At 36.7% G+C, this 22779-nt stretch overlaps 1 protein-coding gene across 1 annotated transcript; it reads right to left on the reverse strand.

Moving 5' to 3' along the window:
- Window positions 1–215: 215 nt before the first annotated feature.
- LOC143612127 (replication factor C subunit 3-like) lies at window positions 216–3758 on the reverse strand. Its single transcript, XM_077086184.1, has 8 exons — window positions 3356–3758; window positions 2598–2708; window positions 2425–2457; window positions 1359–1524; window positions 1081–1259; window positions 799–935; window positions 522–617; window positions 216–348 (listed from the first exon to the last, which is right to left on the reverse strand). Exons 1-8 carry the CDS (start codon window positions 3707–3709, stop codon window positions 231–233), a joined length of 1194 nt encoding a protein of 397 aa, XP_076942299.1. The 5' UTR covers window positions 3710–3758; the 3' UTR covers window positions 216–230.
- Window positions 3759–22779: the final 19021 nt, after the last annotated feature.

A 22779-nucleotide genomic window follows, 5' to 3' on the forward strand; every position in this document is an offset into this window, starting at 1 on the left:
AAGCCTTTTCCTTTCATCATTGGAAAATCTTTCAGAGCCCTTGCCCTGAATTATAGAACACGAAAACAGTCATGCATGTCACGTTCCATTCCAATCGCATTTAGTAATACGACACCTAGTTCTTACCGTATATTCCTTATACATCTTTTCAATCTGCTTATGCATTGGCTCGCCAACGTTCTTCTTCAGTTCAATCTCTAGAGTCTGCAAGTAAAAATATTAGAGAATTTTTACATAATGAAGAATCTTGTATGTGATACATTTTTAATCATTCTTACTTCAAATATAAACTCAGGTGGTACACTGTGGTCTATGAGATTCTGAAGCTTTTGGCGTATATGATATAACCTGTCAAGATAATTGATTCAAAATTGTTAGACTAAAGTTTGTGTATATGGTTAAATGCAAAACTACTTATCTGAAATGGCAATAAGATCAAGATTGTCTAATTTTTGTCTAATTGTCACTTAGTGTTACATCTACATGTAGTTTAGTTAAACTTTTGTAATTTGATTCCTTACTGCTTGGGGCTCTGCTTTTCTATTATACTTTTGGCAATATCCGCAATATCTTCTTCCCAACCGCTCAAGATGATCTGATCTCCTTCCAGAATTGGGCTGCAGATAGATCATCAAAAAACACGGAAAGAAGTTAAGAAATTTGATTGTCATGAATGCCAAAATTGCTCTTGTTACATGCATATGTATGTGTAAGGCTATATACATATACATATACATATACATATACATATACTTATACATTTGTGTATATCTTTGTATAACCAGAATGGGACAGAACTTATGATGCCAGCTAGCTTCGAAGGAGCGAATAGCTTGCCGCAGATTATTCTTGGAATTGACAGCGATTCTTTCGGCTAATTGCCTTGGCAATTCTATTTTCTCCTTCCTTGCTATGAGTTCCAGGACTTCAACAATCTGAAAACAACTAACAATGGATTGAGTGATGTATTATTATAAAAAAATTTAAGTTAACTGAATTAAAAGCCACTAGAAAACTTGTTTTTAAGGGTATAAGGTCCCTTTATGAACTATACACAGTTTAAAAGTATCAAATGATCACCTCTTTATTAGAAGGCGGAAGGAATCGGATCAATTTACAGATGCTCATAAGGTGTTGTAACTTTGAAGCATCTTGGCAACAAAAGAAGACTTTATGACATCCTCTATACCGCTCGATAACCCATCTTATATAAAGAAGTGCATCAGTTGATAGCTTGTCTGCCTCATGGAGAATGATGGCTGCACTTGTTGATTTGAGGTAAATAATATCTTGCTAAGTACATGCCTTATTTGATTAGTTACTTATTTAATGTGGAGATTAATAACGTATATATATACCTCGACAATTATCGATGCCACATCGTGCTTTGGTGGTTAACATATTGGCCTCCTTAATAAGCTCAACTATGACATGCTTTTCGAATCCTTTTAGATCAGACAGGTTAACTTCTACATGTTGAGACGATTCCTTCACATTGACTATGATGCTGCTTACTTCTTCTCCCTGAAATATGCACGCATATCTAGTTAGGGTAGTCTAGACAGCCTGAAAGTTGTAATTAATCACGAACTCATATATGCGTGTACTTGTTTATGAACACAACTATACAAGCTTGATGGTTTCCATCTTGTGTTCTGCCATAGGCATACTTGTGATACTAGTTTATTCGTATGTGTCGGCCACGCCTAGCTTAATACATGCACTTGTGGAAATGCATTCTTTTTTATTATTTTTTAATTTTTTGTAGGATGTGGAAATATAATGAAATTAACTTCTAAGATGTAGAAGTGAAATATAGTTTAATTGTAAGGGTTGACATAGTAATGTAGTTTATATGTAATATCTGAATTGTAATGTAAGTTGTTATGACTACTGATCTAATGTAGCGTTCTGTAGTAAAAGCAACACACTAGCACACGCCTTGTTCAAATCAAGAATAAGAGGGATATATTTAAGTTTTCATAATATTTGTATTAATTAAGGTAAAGAGTCCTATAAATAGTGACTTGTGTAGTTGTTTGTACTTGATATGTTTGGTTGCTAATAGATTAATTATTTTTATGTTTAAATGATAAATCAGTTTTGTTTACATTAAAACAACTTGTTAATTAAAAACAAACGAAGTTAGGTGAAGGGAATATTTTTAATATTATTATTATAAATTAATATGCTATATTCTTTCAGATTCGGAATTTCCTCAGATTTATGTAGCAACATTCGAGGACAACAATTTGTCAATTTTAGGATAAAGTTAATACATCCTCCACTATATATATAATTGTCATAAACTATAGACATCTCTTTTGCTTTTGCATTTGCATTAATCATGTTCATAGCTTTCTTAAGTCTAGACGTTCACATATATATATGCAAAAGAATATTAAACAGTAACAACAAGTATACCTTCAAGTTGAATGTCTTGCCCTGGTCTCTTGCCTGCACAAACCACGTCACAAGTAAGTAAACAAGCTTTCTTTCAACCCCACCCCCCCCCCCCCCCCCCCGCGGTAAAGTTTAATATGCGTGGGTACAAAACCTTGTTGTCGTCTTACATTGTTTACATAAGACTTTATTACCTGAACCTTGTCGTGTCCGTATGCATCACGAAGCAAAGCCCAAATCATTGTCCGCTTTCCTACACCTGCTTGTCCTTCGAATATGAAGTGGCGACATTCATCATCTTTTATCTACACAATCAAGACGTCTAAACAGTTAAACTTTTCGTATGTATTACTATTCCTGACAAGGAGTTGATCCACATTAGTTGGCTGACTCTTATCCGGATCAGCAAGAAGCAAGGCAAAAAAGGCCCTTACTTCAAACGAGCATAGTTAAACTTGGGTTAAAATCGGAGTTAAGTCTCCAATTTTATCACTCAATTTGTCCATCCTTCTATAAATTTCATTTTTTTAACATAAAACGCGTAAATCGTTGTTTTTCATAGTTTACGCGTCTATTTATTGTTTTAACTTCAAAAATTATTAGTCTATATGTAATTTCCAAAATTAGGTACCTCATATAGTGTTTATTTTTCCTAAAAGACATATCGCAGTGGCAATGATGTCTCTTCAGAATGGCCATAACACCTGTCGTCTCTATTACCCGAGTTCGAATTCCCCTTACACTGGTGCTGCGCCCATATTTTAGAGCGCACACATGTGCCGGGAATCAAACAATAACCCTGCTGATCACCCTTACCAAAAAGTGGTGATACCTAAATACCTCATATAGTGTTTATGCATTTGATTTTATATCAATTTCCTTTTGATTATTATTCTTATCCTTTATAGACATTAGACAATTGATTTTGTAAAACATTGATCTCAAAACTAACCGTTTTTTGCAGTTCCTTAGCTTTGTCTTTGTTGCATATGAAAGCACCAAGAGTGTCTGGTCGATACTTATCTGCCCAAATGTACTTCTTCTCCTCCTTTGGTTCAACATCTTTCTCAGTTACAACCACCTTAGGTGGTGATGGTTGCACCAGTGGTGGTGGTGATAGCGGTGGCAATGATGGTGGTAATGATGGATGTGAAGGTGGGAACAACTGTGGTGATGTTGTCTCTGATCCTCTCTCCCTCAAGGACTCCTGATTCGAACTTTCGGTCGAGTAAACCTTAATCATTGTCGGTGGCTTCTCGTCCTTTGATCTAAACAAGAAACACGACCCGAACCCTAGTTCGGGCATCTTAACAGTAAAACTTGTTTTAGATGTCAAACTCTCGTGATCAGGGCTCGTGGGTGGTACCCTTTCAGGGTAATACAAGAGTCCTTTGTAGTAAGGACTAGGGGAAGAGAAGTCATGTGGTATGGGAGTTGTACTCTCTGCTTCAGAACTTGTACCCAAAACTTTTTCGGTAAAGAGTAACCCTTTGTAGTAAGGACTTGGAGAACTAAAGTTTTGGAAGTCATGCATAGGAGTTGTACTTTCTGCTTCAGAACTTGTACTTATGACTTTTTCAGTAAAAAGTAACCCTTTGTAATAAGGACTTGAGTTGTACCACCTCTTGTCAAAGTCCTCGAGGTTTTCTTTGGTTAAAGTAGAGGACTTTTTTTTGTACACCAAGCTACTTGCAACTTTTTCGGTCCAGCTGGTTTTCAAGGAGCCAGTGGCAGTGGAATGAGACGATGACTTTTCAGTCACGTTCGATTGTCGGTCCGTGAGGAACGACGGCGGTTCGGGAGAGACGTGAGGGCTCTTCATGGTGAAAATTTTGAAAGTTTCAAAATTTTGGAAGAGAAGGAAGTGTGGGGATATTTTTAAGCAATGCTTTTGGATATTACAAGGTTTTGGAAAGTCTTTCGGTAGAATCAATGTGCTTAATGTCTTGTAGGAAACAGGTTGGGTTTGATTGTTTTAGTAAACGTACAAGAGATTTTAATGTGTCCAAAATCGAAGCCGGCGGGTTTTGATCCAATGCTATAGTCTGGATTTTTTTTAAACCTTGAAAAAGTGCAAATTGATGGGGAGTGTTTCGACTCATTATATATACATTGTATTAATTGGGGTGTGCAATCGGACTATTTTAACTTTTTCTAACCAAGCTCCTGAAATAAAATCCTTAATTAGATTATTTTCAAGGATCGAATCGATAAATATTCAAACAATAATCACACCAAGAAATGAAAATACGATAACTCTCGATATTATTACCTAGGGGAAATATAAGTCAGGTTAGGGAAAAAAATGGATATGTAAGGAAATCAATCAGAAATACCGGTTCCAAGTTGTTAAAATTTTTTTTTTCTTTCCTAATTTTGTTAAAACTTTACATATAGAGGGATTTCAATGTGCAAAAATTTTAGTTATTTTTGTGAGAAAAAATAAATCGTATGCTAGGTTTATTTATTTTATTTGATATTTACCTATTATTAATAAAAAGAATTATACAATAAAATGTTATCCTAGAGTTTGAAATAAAATACTGCAACGTCATCCTTGGTTATATCATTAAGATACATCTAAGGAACAGAACATCAACATCAACACACAAAGATTGAAAATACAATAAACTTAGCGTATAATACAGCCTTTTGATGCATGATAATAAATGTCACACTCACATATTAGACAAATTTGTGAATCTGTTGACAGGGGCAAAGCTTGACGAGCTTCTTATTTTAAGGTCAAGATGCAACAGCACGCACACTTTTTTATTTGTTTCTCTTTTAAAAATATAATAATAAGCGACAATAGATAAAAACCAAAGTGATATGATTTAGTTTATTCGATCAATGCTAGCTGGTTTTAGTTTATTTTACAAGGCCAAATACTAGCAGCGGATATGACATGTAATCATGTCTAGGTTTATAAGCAACAACAACATACATCCGGTCATTAATTTTAATTTCATGTATGTACACGAGACCCTTTAATTAGTCCTCATAGTTTGGAAGTTATGGTGTTACAAGCATGGTTTGCCACTTTGCCCGCCGATCACACAATTAATGTCGAAGTTTTTAGGTGTGTCGCAATAAACTGAGAAGGATTGCGTTAAAGAAAAGAAAATCAAAGAAAAAAAGTTGAAGCTCCAAAACAGAAGGCGAAAATGCTAGTTAAAAAGCTAGCTTAATTAGGAGTCAAAATCGACACATGGTGTTGTTACACGCATATTCAATATATTATGAAACATTTAGGTGGTGTTTGTTATGAAGGAACGATAGGTGGATTGTAATAAGCCATTCCAAAGGAATGGAAAAAAACATGTTTGGTTACCATGCATGAATGGAATGGATCATTCCAAATGGAATGAAATTCCTTCCATTTTTAGGATTTTCATTCCTTTGGGTGTAGGTGTTTTTTTTTCATTCCTTCAAGGAATGAAAAAGTCAAAAAGTCAACATCATTATTACTATTATAAAATTATAATTATATTATTATTATTATTATTATTATTATTATTTTCTAAATATAGTTATTATATTATCATTACCGTTTTGTATATTATTATATTATAACTATTACTACATTATCAACATATTTTATTTTTAAATTAGATGAGTGAACATTTCACAACGCATATATAGTTTAACGATCTCGTTGCAGCACGAGGTCCTAAAAATACTTATTATGAATATTCATTTATTATTAATATTATTTATTTATTTTTTATTATTATTACTAATAAAAATATTAATAATGATAAAGTGATTAATTATTCCATTCTTACATGTTAACCAAACATGACAATGGAATGGTAATGATCCATTTCATTCCTTTCTCCATTCCATTACCACGTCCATTCAATTCCCTCATCTATTTCATTACCCCGTACCAAACATACCCTTAATTACTATTTGCATATTATTAGGCTGAGGGGTGTGGGGCTTCAACGGGGGCGCTAGAGCCCCTCCGCTCGCGCCCCCAGGCGGTAACACCACACCACCGGGGCGCTAACGGGGGTGCTAACGCGAAAAACAATGCATGCGTGAGCTGGTTAGCGGGAGAAGAGAGAGAGGAGCACACCTTTTGAAGTATTTTGGACCGTTGGGAGCCTAAAAAAACAAAAAAAAAATATATTTTCTATATAGGTTTACGGAAAAGAGCCGTTGAGCTCATATTAAATTAAAAAAAAATATTTTCTTAAACTATAAATATATACCTTTATAAAATATACTTCATTTCACAATTATACACCTTTCCTCCTAAAATCCTCTCAAAACTAACACAAAAAAATGTCGTTGTTTGAATATATTTATAAAAAAAAAAAAAAAAATTTCGCTGGAGCCCCTGCTGAAGCCCCTCCACACCAGGGGCCAGGGCTCCAACGGGGGCTCCAACAACCCCCTTATTCAGTTTCTCTCTCTGCCACACGTCATAATATTATTGGTTGGAGCCCCCATTAAAGCCCCCCACACCCCTCAGCCTTAGATAAATGAATTCACTAGACAATTTAATGATTACTAAGAAATTCCCTCATGACATTTATATATGCAAAAAGTTTCTTTTCCAACGAAGACAATACCTACCGACAATATGTTTTGCAATGATTGTAGTCTGTAAACAAGAGTCAATGACCGTCTCTATCTAGAGTAGGGTTGTTTTTAAAAGAACCAATTTTCACGCATCACCGTCTCTATATGTATCGTTCCGAGTGAAAAGAGAGAATGATTTAAAAAGTAGGTAAATGTCACAAATACGACTACAAATATTGTATACAAGGAGATATTTAAAGAATTGTTGTTTGCATATTTACGTTAAGATTGTAATAATTATTTATATCGTATAAATCTAAAATATATGTCACTATTTATGTTATTAAATTAATTGTTTTATTTCATTTTTTTATTACCATTTTAGGCACCGGGTTCTTGCCTTGTTCTACATGCTTATTCATTTTATTTCGACATAACTAAATGACAACTCAAAGCAGAAACAACAGAAGCCCCCCGCTCCAAAGTCAATGACTAAAAGGTAAGGGTGGAACCAGTTCCGGAGCCTGCAGTCGCGGCAACGTCAAGCCCGACTTTTTCCCTCTTCAAACCACGAGGCTCGAGCGATTGCAAAACAGATAACGGTTGGTTCACACAGGCGGATATGGCTTCAAGATACGGAAAGTTGATAGACTCTAGCTGCTCAAGTATAGCAGCTTTAAAGTCTTCTTCCGCTTGTGGTCGATAAAGTATCGCCCTATCTATTGGCACGCCTCTCTTGCAAAAGCGATAACCAGCTAGAAGTCCTTCTTGGATCTCAGATTTCAACAATTTGGAATGTAACTCACCAAATACTCCAAGGCATTCCTCACTACGAAGGAGATTATTAACAACATGACGAAAACCCTCTTCGATTAACCATTTACGCTCCATGGAGACCTCCTTAAGCCAGTTATTCAATTCCAGATTGTGCTTACGAAAGTTCTCAAAAGCGTAAACAAGGCTCTCTTTCTCCGAATGCCATTTCTTCTGCTTATTAGCATATTCATTTTCCAACATCTCGTCTTGAATCATCAAATCAAAAATCTTGTCTTTCAAAGGAGGACGATATATGTCGCGAATACGATCTCTAATATTAGTGGTTGGGTAGAGTTCAACGTCTTCGCAACGAAACCTCTTTTTCCCAGTGCTACTACCCTCTTCGACAATCGCTTTCCCTCTCTTTGTATTTTCGTTATCCACCGGCATGAGGGGAGACTTCACTCGGGTTTCATTTAACCATGCACTTTGAATTTTTAGTAACTCATTGTGCCATGATGTGATAGGAGGTGTCTGGTACAAATCCACTCCCATCACCTGATTATAATCTTCATCCTGACGAAAGTACGTGTCTGGATCATCCATGAAATTATCTGCATGAAAACATGGTAATCATGGTGATGAGCACGCAAAGTTCATACTGTATCTATCTATTAGAGATTAAGCAATAACTTATAGTGATTATTAGTTATAACTCTAGCTATCATTTCGTTCGGTTATTTTTTTTTATTATGTGCGGTCCAAACTCACACACTGACGATGGGTATCTAACGACGAATAAACTCAAAATATATAATGTTCGGTTAATTGGTTAGTTAAGTATGTGAGTTAAATAATAAAAAAAAATGTAAAGAAAAAGCAAAAAAGAAATCAAAAGATTATCAGAGTAAATTGTTTTGTTTTTGTTTTTGTTTTTTTGCCTATGACGTTTAAATTTTTTTAGTGGTTTTGGCCGGTCAGGTTAACTCCAATTATTTTGGAGTTTAGTCAAGAACCAAAACCTTAATCAAATTTAAACATTAATGGTTTATTCGTCCAAAACTTTCAAATTTGAACCGAAATGGCTTATTATAAATCACAAGGGTTTGATCAAAAAGAAGTTTACTCTAATAACTAAGTACTGAACGTATTAATAAAATGACTCAACTAAATTTACAGATAAATATATATACAAGACAATTATGTTCAGTCAAACAACTGGTCGGAGGTGGAAAGCTAGGTTGACCAACTTCTGTGGGTTCTTGCCCGGGAGGTCCCAAGTTTGATTTTCAGCTTATGTGTCCATGCACTCTGAAATAAGATGATTCAAACTCGGATAAAGCAAGTTAGTTGTAAGCGGTTGATAAGCCTTTTAAAATCCTTGGCAACCAATTGGGCTTGACCATTAAAAAAACAATTACATGTACAAATGTACTAAAGTCATGATGATATTTGCTTGCTTACCCTCAGTTAGAACCTCTTTTTCAGTTTTAAATTTGGTACTGCGATGTTTATATTTGGGGAGCCTCAGTTTCGAATTCAAGACTAGACAAGAGGCCTTGGTAGCTGGAATTAGCAATCCACCTACATGACTTTTACCCTGATCCGCCTCAGAACTTGATCCACCCCAAACTTTTTCACGAGTATGGAAAATCCCCCCTTTGTAATTAGGACTGATATTTTCTTTGTACGTAAAACGATCACCTATGTCTCCGATCCTTCCAATATTCGGGTCGCCCGTGGAATCAGATGATGCCATTTTTGTTAGGTTCATTGCAAAAGTTTTGATAAGTGTCAATAGTTTGGAAGAGAAGGAACAGTTGGGATATTTGTAACTTGTAATTAGCCCCTAGGAATGAGTCATGACTCATGACGTTAATAGCTTTGGCTGAGATTGTATATATATCACGAGGTTTTAAGAGTCTTTCGGTATGATCAATGTGGTCACTTTGTCCCGTAGGAAACAGGATGGGAATTGGTTGTTTGGATTAATTAATGTATACGAGATTTTATATGGAAACAATGTATTTTTTATTTGAGAAAGTTACTCTTTGCATCCCTGTGGTTTTATGGTAGAGACATAATGAGTCATTGAAAATTTTTTTGAACAATTTGAGTCATTGTGGTTTCAGAAACGAATAATTTGAGTCCTTGTGGTTTCAGAAACGAACAATTTGGGTCCCTGTGATTTCAGTAAAAAGAAAGTTTTACCCTAAAAGTTAAGTAACGGCGGGGACTCAAATGGTTCGTTTCTGAAACCACGGGGACTCAACCGGTTCAAAAAATTTTTCGAGGACTCATTGTGTCTCCGCCTTAAAACCATAGGGACTCAAACAGTAATTTTCTCTTTTTATTTTCATTATAATATTTGAAGGAATTGTATAGTTATATTTATATGTTAGGATGGTTTATATATGGACAGAGAGAATAACTTTTATTGGATTCCATAGGAATATAGACACAATGACAATGTCAATCCGTCAAAAAAAAAGATCTAATTTTTTATGAGTTGTTGAAAAACTTTATATTTCAATGTGTCAAAAAAATCTAATTTAACCCTAAACTTTAAATTTTCAAAAAAAAAAAACAACTTAATTACTTACATTAAGAGCACATAGCAAGACTAAACACATGAGCATACACACAATTGACATAAACATATAAAATTGAACATCATATGCAACATATTCACAATCCATTACAAACACCTTTCACAAACATATAAAATTGAACATCGTATATTCATTAATTATATTACAAATAATCAAGCTTAGAGAACATTATAACAAGAAAAAAAAATAAAAAATAAAAAGACTAACCTCAATATTTTGATCAATGGTAAAACCTTAGCATTTACAAAAAAATTCTACTTTGTTTGGTACAATATGTATAAGAACCCTTGATTTTGGGAAAAAAATAATAAATAAACATAGATTATTTGGATATTTTTTATTTTTGGGACTAGCAAAGACTCGTGGAATGAATAAGATGATGAGTCTCTCATTTTATTTTTCTTTGACACGTAAGTTTTCATTTCTTCATTTTACGAGTGTCCATTTTGATTTCCCTATGAGGGGCTAGCAGCCACGGGTAAGATTTTGTTTCCTTTTAACAGGGCTATCATCGACTCGCGTGACGACTAAGAAGCTGATTCTCTCAACCTACACTCAATATTTTGGTCAATATTTAAACATTCGCATTTACCAAAATTTCTACTTTATTCAATACAATATGTATAAGAACCCACGATTCTGAGGAAAAAATATTAAATAAACATAGATTATTTGGATATTTTTTATTTTTAGGCCTAGCAGAAACTTGTGGGATGATTCATTGTCTTATTCATCCCACGAGTCCCTGCTAGGCCCAAAAATAAAAAAACATCCAAACAATCTATGTTTATTTAACGTTTTTTCCTTAGAATCATAGGTTCTTATACACATTGTATTGAATAAAGTAGAAATTTTGGTAAATGCGAAGGTTTAACTATTAATCAAAATATTAAGTGTATGTTGAGAGAATCAGCTTCTTAGTTGTCCCGCGAGTCGATGATAGTCCTGTTAAAGGGAAACAAAAGCCTACTGGTGGCTGCCAGCCCTGCATAGGGAAAACAAAATGGACACTCGTAAAATGAAGAAATGGAGGCCCAAAATGAATTCCCTACGTGTCAAAGAAAAATAAAATGAGAAACTCATCATCTTATTCATCCCACGAGTCTTTGCTAGGCCCAAAAATAAAAAATATCCAAATAATCTATGTTTATTTATTACTTTTTTCCCAAAATCACGGGTTCTTATGCACATTGTACCAAACCATTGATCAAAATATTAAGGTTAGATTGAGAGAAGCAGTTTCTTAATTGTCTCACGAGTCGATGATAGCCCTATTAAGGGGAAACAAAAGCCTACCGGTGGCTACCTGCCCCGCATAGGGAAAACAAAATGGACACTCATAAAATGAGGAAATGGAAGCCCAAAATGAAGAAATAAAAACCCTATGTGTCAAAGAAAATAAAATGAGAGACTCACCATCTTATTCGTCCCAAGAGTCCCTGATAGGCCAAAAAATAAAAAATATCCAAATAATCTATGATCATTTGTTATTTTTTCCTCAGAATCGTGGGTTTTTACACAAATTGTATTGAATAAAGTAGAAATTTTGGTAAATGTGAAGGTTTAACTATTGATCAAAATATTGAGGGTAGGTTGAGAGAATCAGCTTCTTAGTCGTCCCGCGAGTCGATGATAGCCCCAGCAAGTGTAAACAAAAGCCTAACGGTAGATGCCACCATCGCATTGAGAAAAAAATAGACACTCTTAAAATGAATAAATGGAAGCACAAAATTAAGAAATGAAAACCCTACGTGTTAAGGAAAAATAAAATGAGAGGCTCACCATCTTAATCATCCCATGAATTCTGCTTGGCCCAAAAATTAGAAAATCCGAATATTCTATATTTGTTTAATATTTCTTTTTTCTCATATCGTGGGTTCTTATACATACAGTATCCAAATAAAGCAGAAATTTTGGTAAATACGAAGGTTTAACTATTGATCAAAATATTGAAGGTAGGTTGACAGAATCAGCTTCTTAGTCGTTGATGTTTGATCTAGTTGTACATATTGTAGTTTGCTAACTTAGTCGTTTTAATCGTTTAATTTAGGAACTTTGGTACTTCATAAATGCTTATTGTGTTTCAGGTCACAGGTACTTAACGCGCTTAATTTGGGCCTGTACGAGCATGGAATGAAGATCCGGGATGTCCAGCACGCAAACCGAGACATTAATATGGACTTGCTGAGTGAAGTGACCCATCGCGTAGCGCGATGGGTGTGGAAGACAGGGCATCGCGCTACGCGATGTCCTTCATTATGTTATGTGTTGATTTTGGTCCATCGCGTAGCGCGATGGACCCTGAGGAGGCCATTGCGCTACGTGATGGTCCCTGATGTTCAGTTTATTTGTACATATTTATTTGTGTTAACGTATTTGTTTTACTCGTTTATTTTAGGAACTTTGGTACTTCATACATGTTTATTGTGTTTCAGGTCACAGGTACTTAACGCGTTTAATTTGGACCTGTATGAGCATGGAATGAAGACCCGGGATGTCTAGCACGCTTACCGAGGTAGTTAAACGAAGTTGTTGAGAAAAGAGGCCCATCGCGTAGAGCGACAGGTGTTGAAGGTGGGGCATCGCGCTACGCGATGCCCTGTAAGTTCCTGCGTTGACTTTGGTCCATCGCGTAGCGCGATGGACCAGGAGAGGAGGCCATCGCGCTACGCGATGGTCCCCAGAATCGTGAAAGTTAAGGTTTGTTTTATATTACGTTCTTGACGACCCTAAACGCGATTCTTCACCTTCTATACGTTTCCAGAGCAGAAGAGCAAGTCCCGATCATCCCCAATCATCTCTAAGTGTCCTACATGGCCTACCAGATCATAACCGAGGCCCGAGAGATGCCGATGCGCGGCTAGTTTCTTCGAGTCATACCCGGGATGTAGAGAATTGTATCCCAGCAGCCACACTTATTTTGATGCTCGTCGTTTGAGTCATGCAAAAACCTAATTAACCTAAGCAGCTAGGGTAAGTCAGGTATCGTATCCACCAGGAGTATGTGGTCAGTGTGAAGTGAAATCAATTTCTAAACTTATGAAGTAATTCAATTAAAGTGCTGATCACACTAGCAAATGGTTTATATGTTGTAACAAGCAAGCAAGTAATCACGTGTTCAATCAATTAACAAAGACAAATCACACCCGGGAATCCAAGTAATTAACCTAACAGCAAACTCATGCAACTTAACAGATTAACAATCACTGATTAATACCGATTGACTAACTAGACAAACTTTAGGCATCAACGCTTACTAACACACGGCACTGGTTATCAAACAGTCACTGCCAGTGTGACTCAACTAAGGGAAAGCGTATGCTTCATCACATTCAGCTAGTCAAAACAATCCTATAATCAATTATCATAGCAACTGGCACAATAATCGTTCTGATCGAAATAAACCTAAACCGACTGGGTGCACAATAATACAAGACATCAATACTCATAGATCAATCAAAGATCATTACAATCAATTCATTCTAAATACATGAGAAAAACTGAAAGATACAATACTCTACATCTTGGGTATGACTCGAAGAAACTAGCTGCGCATTGGCATCTCTCGGGTCTCGGTTATGATCTGATAAGCCATGTAGGACACTTAGAGATGATTGGGGATGATCGGGACTTGCTCTTCTGCTCTGGAGATCGCCTGGAAGGTGAAGAATCGCGTTTAGGGTCGTCAAGAACGTAATATAAAACAAACCCTAACTTTCACGATTTTGGACCATCGCGTAGCGCGATGGCCTCCTCTCCTGGTCCATCGCGCTACGCGATGGACCAAAGTCAACGCAGAAACTTACAGGGCATCGCGTAGCGTGATGACCCACCTTCAACACCCATCGCGCTACGCGATGGGCCTCTTTTCTCAGCAACTTCGTTTAACTGCCTCGGTAAGCGTGCTAGACATCCCGGGTTTTCATTCCATGCTTATACAGGTCCAAATTAAGCGCGTTAAGTGCCTGTGACCTGAAACATAATAAACATGCATGAAGTACCAAAATTCCTAAAATAAACGAGTAAAACAAATACGTTAACACAAATAAATATGTACAAATAAACCGAACATCAGTCCCCAAAATCGTGAAAGTTAGGGTTTTGTTTTATATTACATCTTGATGACCCTAGACACTATTCTCGACCTTCCAGGCGATTTTCAGAGCAGAAAGGAGAGCCACCATCACTTTCAATCATCTCCAAGCATCATACATGTCATACCAGATCATAACCGAAGCCCGAGAGATACCGATGCGCGGCTAGTTCCTTCGAGTCATACCCGGGATGTAGAGTATTGTATCTTTCAGTTTTTCTCATGTATTAAGAACAAATTGATTGTAACTATCTTTGATTAATCTATGAGTATTGATGTCTAGTATTATTGTGCACTCAGTCAGTTTAGGTTTATTTCGATCAGAACGATTATTGTGCCAATTGCTATGATAATTTCTTATAGAATTGTGTTGACTAGTTGAATATGATGAAGCATACGCTTTCCCTTAGTTGTGTCAAACTGGCAGGGACTGTTTGATAACCAGTGCCGTGTGTTAGTAAACGTGGATGCCTAAGGTTTATCTAGTTAGTCAATCGGTGTTGATCATTGATCGTTAATCTGTTAAGTTGCATGAGATAGCTGTTTGTTTACTTTCTTAAATTCCCGGGTGTGATTTGTCTTTGTTAATTGTTCGAAAGTTGTTTAATTGTTTAATCAGTATTAAAACCCAATTGTTTGCTAGTGTGATCAGCACTTTAATTGAATTACTTCATAATGTTAGGAATCGTTTACACTTTACACTGACCACATACTCCTCGTGGTTTGACACTCTACTTACCCTAACTTGCTTAGGTGATTAGGACCTTGATTTAATTGTTGAGTGACCGATGGGTACAGGTCCTCACATGTGACTCGATACAGTATGTAGAGCTCACACGTGAGTTCTTTTCTACATTCCGACACGTGCCCACCGATTTCTCCGAGCCCCATGCGGTGTCATTTGCCCTCGGTCGGCAAACATTTGAGATGTCTGTACCACAGTTTGCCGTGGCCACCGGGTATTACACCGCGGAGGAGGTGCTGATCCCGGCGTTCCTTACGAGCGTCCGGGGTTATACTCTTCGGTCACAAACTGACCGAGAGTTTTCGCTGACCGAGGCCCAGTTTGGCCAGCTCTGGGCCACGATAGCGGACGGGGCCCACTCGAGCACCGTTGTCGAGTCGTCCATTCGGGACCCCGTCCACCGTTACCTTCATCGCATTGTTTCTTGCTCTATTGTGGGACGTCATTCGGGCCACGATAAGTGCAACAACATTGATCTTTTTTCATTGCTATCGATGATCACGAGCCGGGAGGCCAATATAGCGACGCTGTTTCTTGCGTCGTTCTCCTGGAGCCGTAGTTGGTAGGGCCGGTCAGCCCAGTTGGCTATGGGGCCATACATCACTCGTATTGTAGAGCGCCTCGGGGTATTCAATCGTTACCCGCTTGATTATTTTACCCGAGGGCCTGCTACGACCACATACGATTTGGAAGACGCCTAGAGGACCGGTTATTGTGAGCTTCATGATCCACCCACACTCGTACCGGTCCGACAGGGTCCTCAGGCACCACCACCTCCAAGGACAGACGCGGCTGTCGGGCTTCAGATGGGTATCCCGACTCACCGACAGCCCGTCCATGTCCCCCATATTATGAGACCACATCAGCAGCACCTTCTTCGCCAGCCACATCAGCCGCCACAGCCGCCAGTCACACTCGAGCATACATCAGCGGCAGATGGAGATGCGGGCCAACATGGCCCGCCAAGACGAGTATTTTCGCATATTATTTACTCATATGTAGGTACCGATCCTATCATCGTTAGAGATACATCAGCAGGCTGGAGATCAGGCGGAAGCATCTGGGTCGGGTCAGGCAGCTGATCAGCCTGACCCAGCGGGAGGAGATTAGATCAGCATACGCCGGTTGCTGTTTTTGGTTGTTTTCCGTTTATTTTGTTTTTATTCATATGGTCTGTATTATATTATATTTGGGAAACTTGTATGGGTAACCGGTTGGGTAACATTTGTATATATTTTGTGATGTTTGTCTGCTGTATTTGATATGTATATTTGTATATTTGTTTGTGTTGCTTTGGAACTTTGTGGGTGTGTTCACTATAAACCCTCACGAGACCTCACTCGTCCACCCGGGCTACCGGGGGGTTTAAAGGGCTTGTTGTATACGTTAAATGCAATCGTGATTCCTACGAAAGTGAGTTAGGTATTTTATTATTTTTAATTAATTAACAAAATTTTTTTTTATGAAATTGACTAACTCGGCTTGGTAATGGTTTTTATAATATAATAATAATATTAACTCTCGAAAGACCTAAGTCTTATACTTGTGAGTGGTTGCTCATACATGTCTCGAGATTTGTGCAGATTTGGTTAGACAGAATTGGTCATTGGTGGTGACGTGTGTCACAAGTGTGTTGAGAGTTGTGCGCCGAGTTTAGCATTGCATTGTCTTTATTATCAGATGATTTCAGTTTCATAAACTATTTTGTTATTTTTATTTTGATTTTGGTTGTTAGAAATGTAATTGTATAATTTGCTTTAGTTCATCACATTTGTTCCCCGAGTTTTTAAGACTCAAACTGTCAGTTTAACCCGTTCCTCAAATTATTATTAATTGTTTTATTATTATTTTAACATTGAGGATAATGTCAACCTCAAGTGTGGGGATGGGGAAAAATTGAAAATTTTTAGCCCGATAGCACCTCGAATAGTATTTAGAAACTTAAATTGTTAACTGTCACTTGTTGCTATTAATGCCAAGTTAAAGGTTTTTGGTCATGGTTGGTTTTTTAGCTTCTCGATAGTTTTCCCAACAAATGTTTTTAAAATGAGAAGTTGGAAAAGGGAATCGTGTAGGCCGGGATAACGAGTCAAGGGGACGGGTATACATGTTTCATATCGGCAGCCCATATTTCCAAACATATTATGAGATTAGCCCCTATACTTAATACACATAGTATATAATAGATATAAAACATGTCTTGTCATTTACTGAGGGAAACCGGTATGTTTTATAGAATTAGAACTTGCTTGTTACATGCTTTTCGAGATCTTAATACCACCACCTGTATGGAGATTAGGACTTTAGAAAACCCATTCCGTACATATTTTCCTCACTAAATAAATTCCTTACCCGACAGGAGCCCATTTGGACCATATTCCTTTTTCGTTTGTTAAACTGAACATTACACACCATTTCAGCCTTGGCCTTTATTTTATTTTAACCCGTGTGATGAAATCCAGTTCGTTATCGAGTCGTATATATTTCGAGTTGTACTTAGTCAGACAAGTTGTGATGTTGTAAAGTTCAGAGTTGTAATTATCAGTTATTGATGTCTAAAAAAACAAAAAATCGAAAAATCAGCAAAAAGACAAAAAGAAGTTATCAGTTCAGTATTTCAGTTGTATTAGCAATTGAGTATGTAAATAGCAGTTATTTTGTATCTAGTTCATTTGTATTCATGAGTCTGTATATTGGTTTGTTTAACTGGGTTTCATCCACCCGAGTCACTAAATATGCCTAATCCGCACCCAAACCTAAGCCTCAACAAAACCTTAGTCCGAGTCTTTATACAACTGGTGGTTAATGGGTGAAGATAAGACTGACATGCAAGCATATTAAGTTGTAACTCATATTAGGTATTTTGAGGGCAGAGACATATACTGGCACATCTTTTGTCAGTCCAGATATTAAACCGAGTGGAGTGTTGACAGTGTGATGGGCTGTGAACATGTATGCCCTAACCGGAAACAAAGTACACTTGTCTGGGCGATTCTATAGTTTTATGGTAGCATTAACTTTATTTGTGGGTTGTCAATCTAGAAAGTGTCAGTCTGGGAAACTAGGTATGACCTTAAACCTTACTAGTATTAATGGTTATAATTGGTTGACCTATGATGGCGGTTAATATTTACTTTAGAGTTTTGCTTGAGGGCAAGCAAAAGATAAGTGTAGGGATGTGATGTTCGATCTAGTTGTACATATTGTAGTTTGCTAACTTAGTCGTTTTAATCGTTTAGTTTAGGAACTTTGATACTTCATACATGTTTATTGTGTTTCAGGTCACAGGTACTTAACGCGCTTAACTTGGGCCTGTACGAGCATGGAATGAAGACCCGGGATGTCCAGCACGCAAACCGAGACATTAATATGGACTTGCTGAGTGAAGTGACCCATCGCGTAGCGCGATGGGTGTGGAAGACAGGGAATCGCGCTACGCGATGTCCTTCATTATGTTCTGTGTTGACTTTGGTCCATCGCGTAGCGCGATGGACCAGGAGAGGAGGCCATCGCAGCTACGTGATGGTCCCCAAAATTGTGAAAGTTAGGGTTTTGTTTTATATTACATCTTGACGACCCTAGACACTATTCTTGACCTTCTAGGCGATTTTCAGAGCAGAAAGGACAGCCACCATCACTTCCAATCATCTCCAAGTATCATACATGTCATACCAGATCATAACCGAAGCCCGAGAGATGCCAATGCGTGGCTAGTTCCTTCGAGTCATACCCGGGATGTAGAGTATTGTATCTTTCAGTTTTTCTCATGTATTAAGAACGAATTGATTGTAACTACCTTTGATTAATCTATGAGTATTGATGTCTAGTATTATTGTGCACTCAGTCAGTTTAGGTTTATTTCGATCAGATTGATTATTGTGCCAGTTGCTATGATAATTTCTTATAGGATTGTGTTGACTAGTTGAATATGATGAAGCATACGCTTTCCCTTAGTTGAGTCACACTGGCAGGGACTGTTTGATAACCAGTGTCGTGTGTTAGTAAGCGTGGATGCCTAAGGTTTATCTAGTTAGTCAATCGGTGTTGATCATTGATCGTTAATCTGTTAAGTTGCATAAGATAGCTGTTTGTTTACTTTCTTAAATTCCCGGGTGTGATTTGTCTTTGTTAATTGTTCGAAAGTTGTTTAATTGTTTAATCAGTATTAAAACCCAATTGTTTGCTAGTGTGATCAGCACTTTAATTGAATTGCTTCATAATGTTAGGAATCGTTTACACTTTACACTGACCACATACTCCTCGTGGTTCGACACCCTACTTACCCTAGCTTGCTTAGGTGATTAGGACCTTGATTTAATTGTTTTTGACTAGATAGCGACAGTCTAGCATCAGTCATCCCAGGAGTCGATGATAGCCCTGTTAAGGGGAACCTAAAGACTACCGGTGGCTGCCAGACCCTCAAAGGGAAAACAAAATAGGAACTCATAAAATGAAGAAATGAAAACCCTACGTGTCAAAGAAAAATAAAATGAGAGACTCACCATCTTATTCATCCCACGAGTCCTTGCTAGGCCCAAAAATAAAAAAAAAATCAAATAATCTATATTATTTATTACTTTTTTCTCAAAATCATGGGTTTTATACACATTGTACCAAATAAAGTAGAAATTGTGGTAATTGCGAATGTTTAACTATTGATCAAAAAATTGAAGGTAGGTTATGAGAATCAGCTTCTTAGTCGTCTCACTAGTCGATGATAGCCCTATCTAGGGAAAACAAAAGCCTACCGGTGGCTGCCACCCCTGCATAGGGAAAACAAAATGGACACTCGTAAAATGAAGAAATGGAAGCACAAAATGAATAAATGAAACCGTACATGTCAAAGAAAAATAAAATGAGAGATACACCATCTTAATCATCCCACGAGTCCCTGCAATGCCCAAAGTAAGAAAATTCAAATAATCAATATTTATATAATATATTTTTTTCTCAGATCATGGGTTCTTATACACATAGTATCAACTAATAAAGTAGAATTTTGGTAAATCAAAGGTTTACCATTGCTGAAAATATTCAGAGTAGATTGAGAGAATCAGATTCTTAGTCATCTCATGAGTCGATGATAGCCTTGTTAAGGGGAAACAAAAGTCTACCGGTGGCTGCCAGCCCCGCATCGGGAAAACAAAATGGACACTCGTTAAATGAAGAAATGGAAACACAAAATGAAGAAATGAAAACCCTATGTGTCAAAGAAAAATAAAATGAGAAACTCGCCCTCTTAATCATCACACGAGTCCCGATAGGCCCAAAAAATAAGAAATCCAAGTAATCTTTATTTATTTAATATTTTTTTCTCAGATCATGTGTTCTTATATACATAGTATCAAATAAAGTAGAAATTTAGGTAAATGCTAACGTTTAACCATTGATCAAAATATTGAGGGTAGATTGAGAGAATCAGCTTCTGACTCGTCTCACGAGTCGATGATAGCCCTGTTAAGTGGAAACAAAAGCCTGCCGGTGGCTGCCAGTGCCGCATAGGGAAAACGAAATGGACACTCTTAAAATGAAGAAATTGAAGCCCAAAATGAAGAAATAAAAACCCTACGTGTTAAAGAAAAATAAAATGAGAGAATCATCATATCATTCATCCCACGAGTTCCTGCTAGGCCCAAAAATAAAAAAATATCCAAATAATCTATATTTATTTATTAGTTTTTTCTCCGAATCGTGGGTTCTTATACAAATTATATCAAATAAAGTTGAAATTTTGGTAAATGCGAAGGTTTAACTATTGATCAAAGTATTGAGGGTAGGTTGAGAGAATCAGCTTCTTAGTTGTCCCGCGAGTCGATGATTGCCCCGCCAAGTGAAAACAAAAGTCTAACGGTGGCTACCACCACCACATTGGGAAAACAAAATAGACACTCTTAAAATGAAGAAATAGAAGCCCAAAATGAACAAATGAAAACCCTACGTGTTAAGGAAAAATAAAATGAGAGGCTCACCATCTTAATTATCCCACGAGTTCCTGCTAGGCCCAAAAATAAGAAAATCTAAATAATCTATATTTGTTTAATATTTTTTTTCTCAGATCATGGGTTCTTTTACACATTGTATCAAATAAAGTAGAAATTTTAGTAAATGCGAAGGTTTAACTATCGATCAAAATATTGAGGGTGGTTGAGAGAATAAGCTTTTTAGTCGTACCACGAGTCGATATCCCTGTTAAGGGGAAACAAAAGCCTATCGGTGGCAGCCAACACCGCATATGGAAAACGAAATGGGCACTCTTAAAATGAATAAATGGAAGCAAAAAATGAATAAATGAAAACTTTACGTGTCAAAGAAAAATAAAATAAAAGACTCGCCATCTTAATTATCTCACGAGCTCCTACTAGGCACCAAAATAAAAAAAAAATCCAAATAATCTATATTTATTTAATATTTGTTTTTCTCATATCATGGGTTCTAATACATTTAGTATCAAATAAAGTAGAAATTTTGGCAAATGCGAAGGTTTAACTATTGATCAAATGAGGGTAGGATTAGAGAATCAGCTTTTTAGTCGTCACACAAGTCAATGATAGCCCTATTAAGAGGAAACAAATGCCTACCAGTGGCTGCATCCTCTGCATAGAGAAAACAAAATGGACACTCTTAAAATGAATAAATGGAGGCCCAAAATGAAGAAATGAAAACCCTACGTGTCAAAGAAAAACAAAATGAGAGACTCACCATCTTAATCATCCTACGAATCCCTGATAGGCCCATTTATTTATTATTTTTTTCTCAGAATCATGGGTTCTTATATAAATTGTAACAAATAAAGTAGAAATTGTGATAAATTCGAAGGTTTAACTATTTATCAAAATATTGAGGGTATGTTGAGAGAATCGGCTACTTATGCATTTTCACCACCATTTATGTCTTTTGAGGTTTATTTGTGCCTTTTGACTTCCATTTATACCTTTTGGTATCCATATATGACTTTTTGACTCATTTTATACAATTTCATCTATGTTTGCCTTCTTGGCGTCCATTTATGCCTTTTTGTAACCATTTATCCCTTTTCGCTGACATTTATGCCTTTTGACGTTCGTTTATGTCTTTTGGACTAAATTTATGAATTTTAGTTCACTTATGACTTTTGATGTTTATTTAATTTTGGGCTCATTTTATGCAATTTTATTCATTTAGGTCTTTTTGCTGTCCATTTATGCCTTTTCGCCACTTATCCAACACTTCGGATAACCACTTGACATTGGCACCTTGGCCAGGTAGATCTGTCCCACTCTCCGAACCTCACCTCTGCTTTTTTTTATAAAATTTTAAATAACAAGCGACAGTAGATAAAACCCCAAGTTATTTGGTATAAGCGATCAACACTAGCGGGTTTTAGTTTATTTTACAGAGCAGAACACTAGGCATATGACATGTAATCAAGTCTAAAACCAGAACATCCATCCAGTCATTGGTTTTCTAACGAATTAATTTGTGTTAAGTGTTGCAGTTAAGAATAAAGTTGAAAGCACTGCTTGTTGAAAACATTGGTTTAAATCATTTTACATTCAAGTTATTTTTATGTACTTCTAGTGCTTTGTTTTCGCAGAGTCTTTATTATATCATATAATTATTTTTAATAAAAAGTGACTCACTTTTACTGATCTTAAACT

Source organism: Bidens hawaiensis, unplaced genomic scaffold (genome assembly GCF_021521415.1).
Source record: "Bidens hawaiensis isolate Kalapana, Puna unplaced genomic scaffold, B.hawaiensis_p1.1 tig00002236_1, whole genome shotgun sequence".
Taxonomy (NCBI): domain Eukaryota; kingdom Viridiplantae; phylum Streptophyta; class Magnoliopsida; order Asterales; family Asteraceae; genus Bidens; species Bidens hawaiensis.

Coding starts and splice junctions, on each gene's coding strand:
- LOC143612127 (XM_077086184.1), bottom strand. CDS start 3,709: ATGCCCGAACTAGGGTTCGGGTCGTGTTTCTTGTTTAGATCAAAGGAC. Junction 2,458..2,597: donor ACGGACACGACAAGGTTCAG/GTAATAAAGTCT, acceptor TGGTTTGTGCAG/GCAAGAGACCAGGGCAAGAC. Junction 349..521: donor GAAAAGCAGAGCCCCAAGCA/GTAAGGAATCAA, acceptor TTATCTTGACAG/GTTATATCATATACGCCAAA.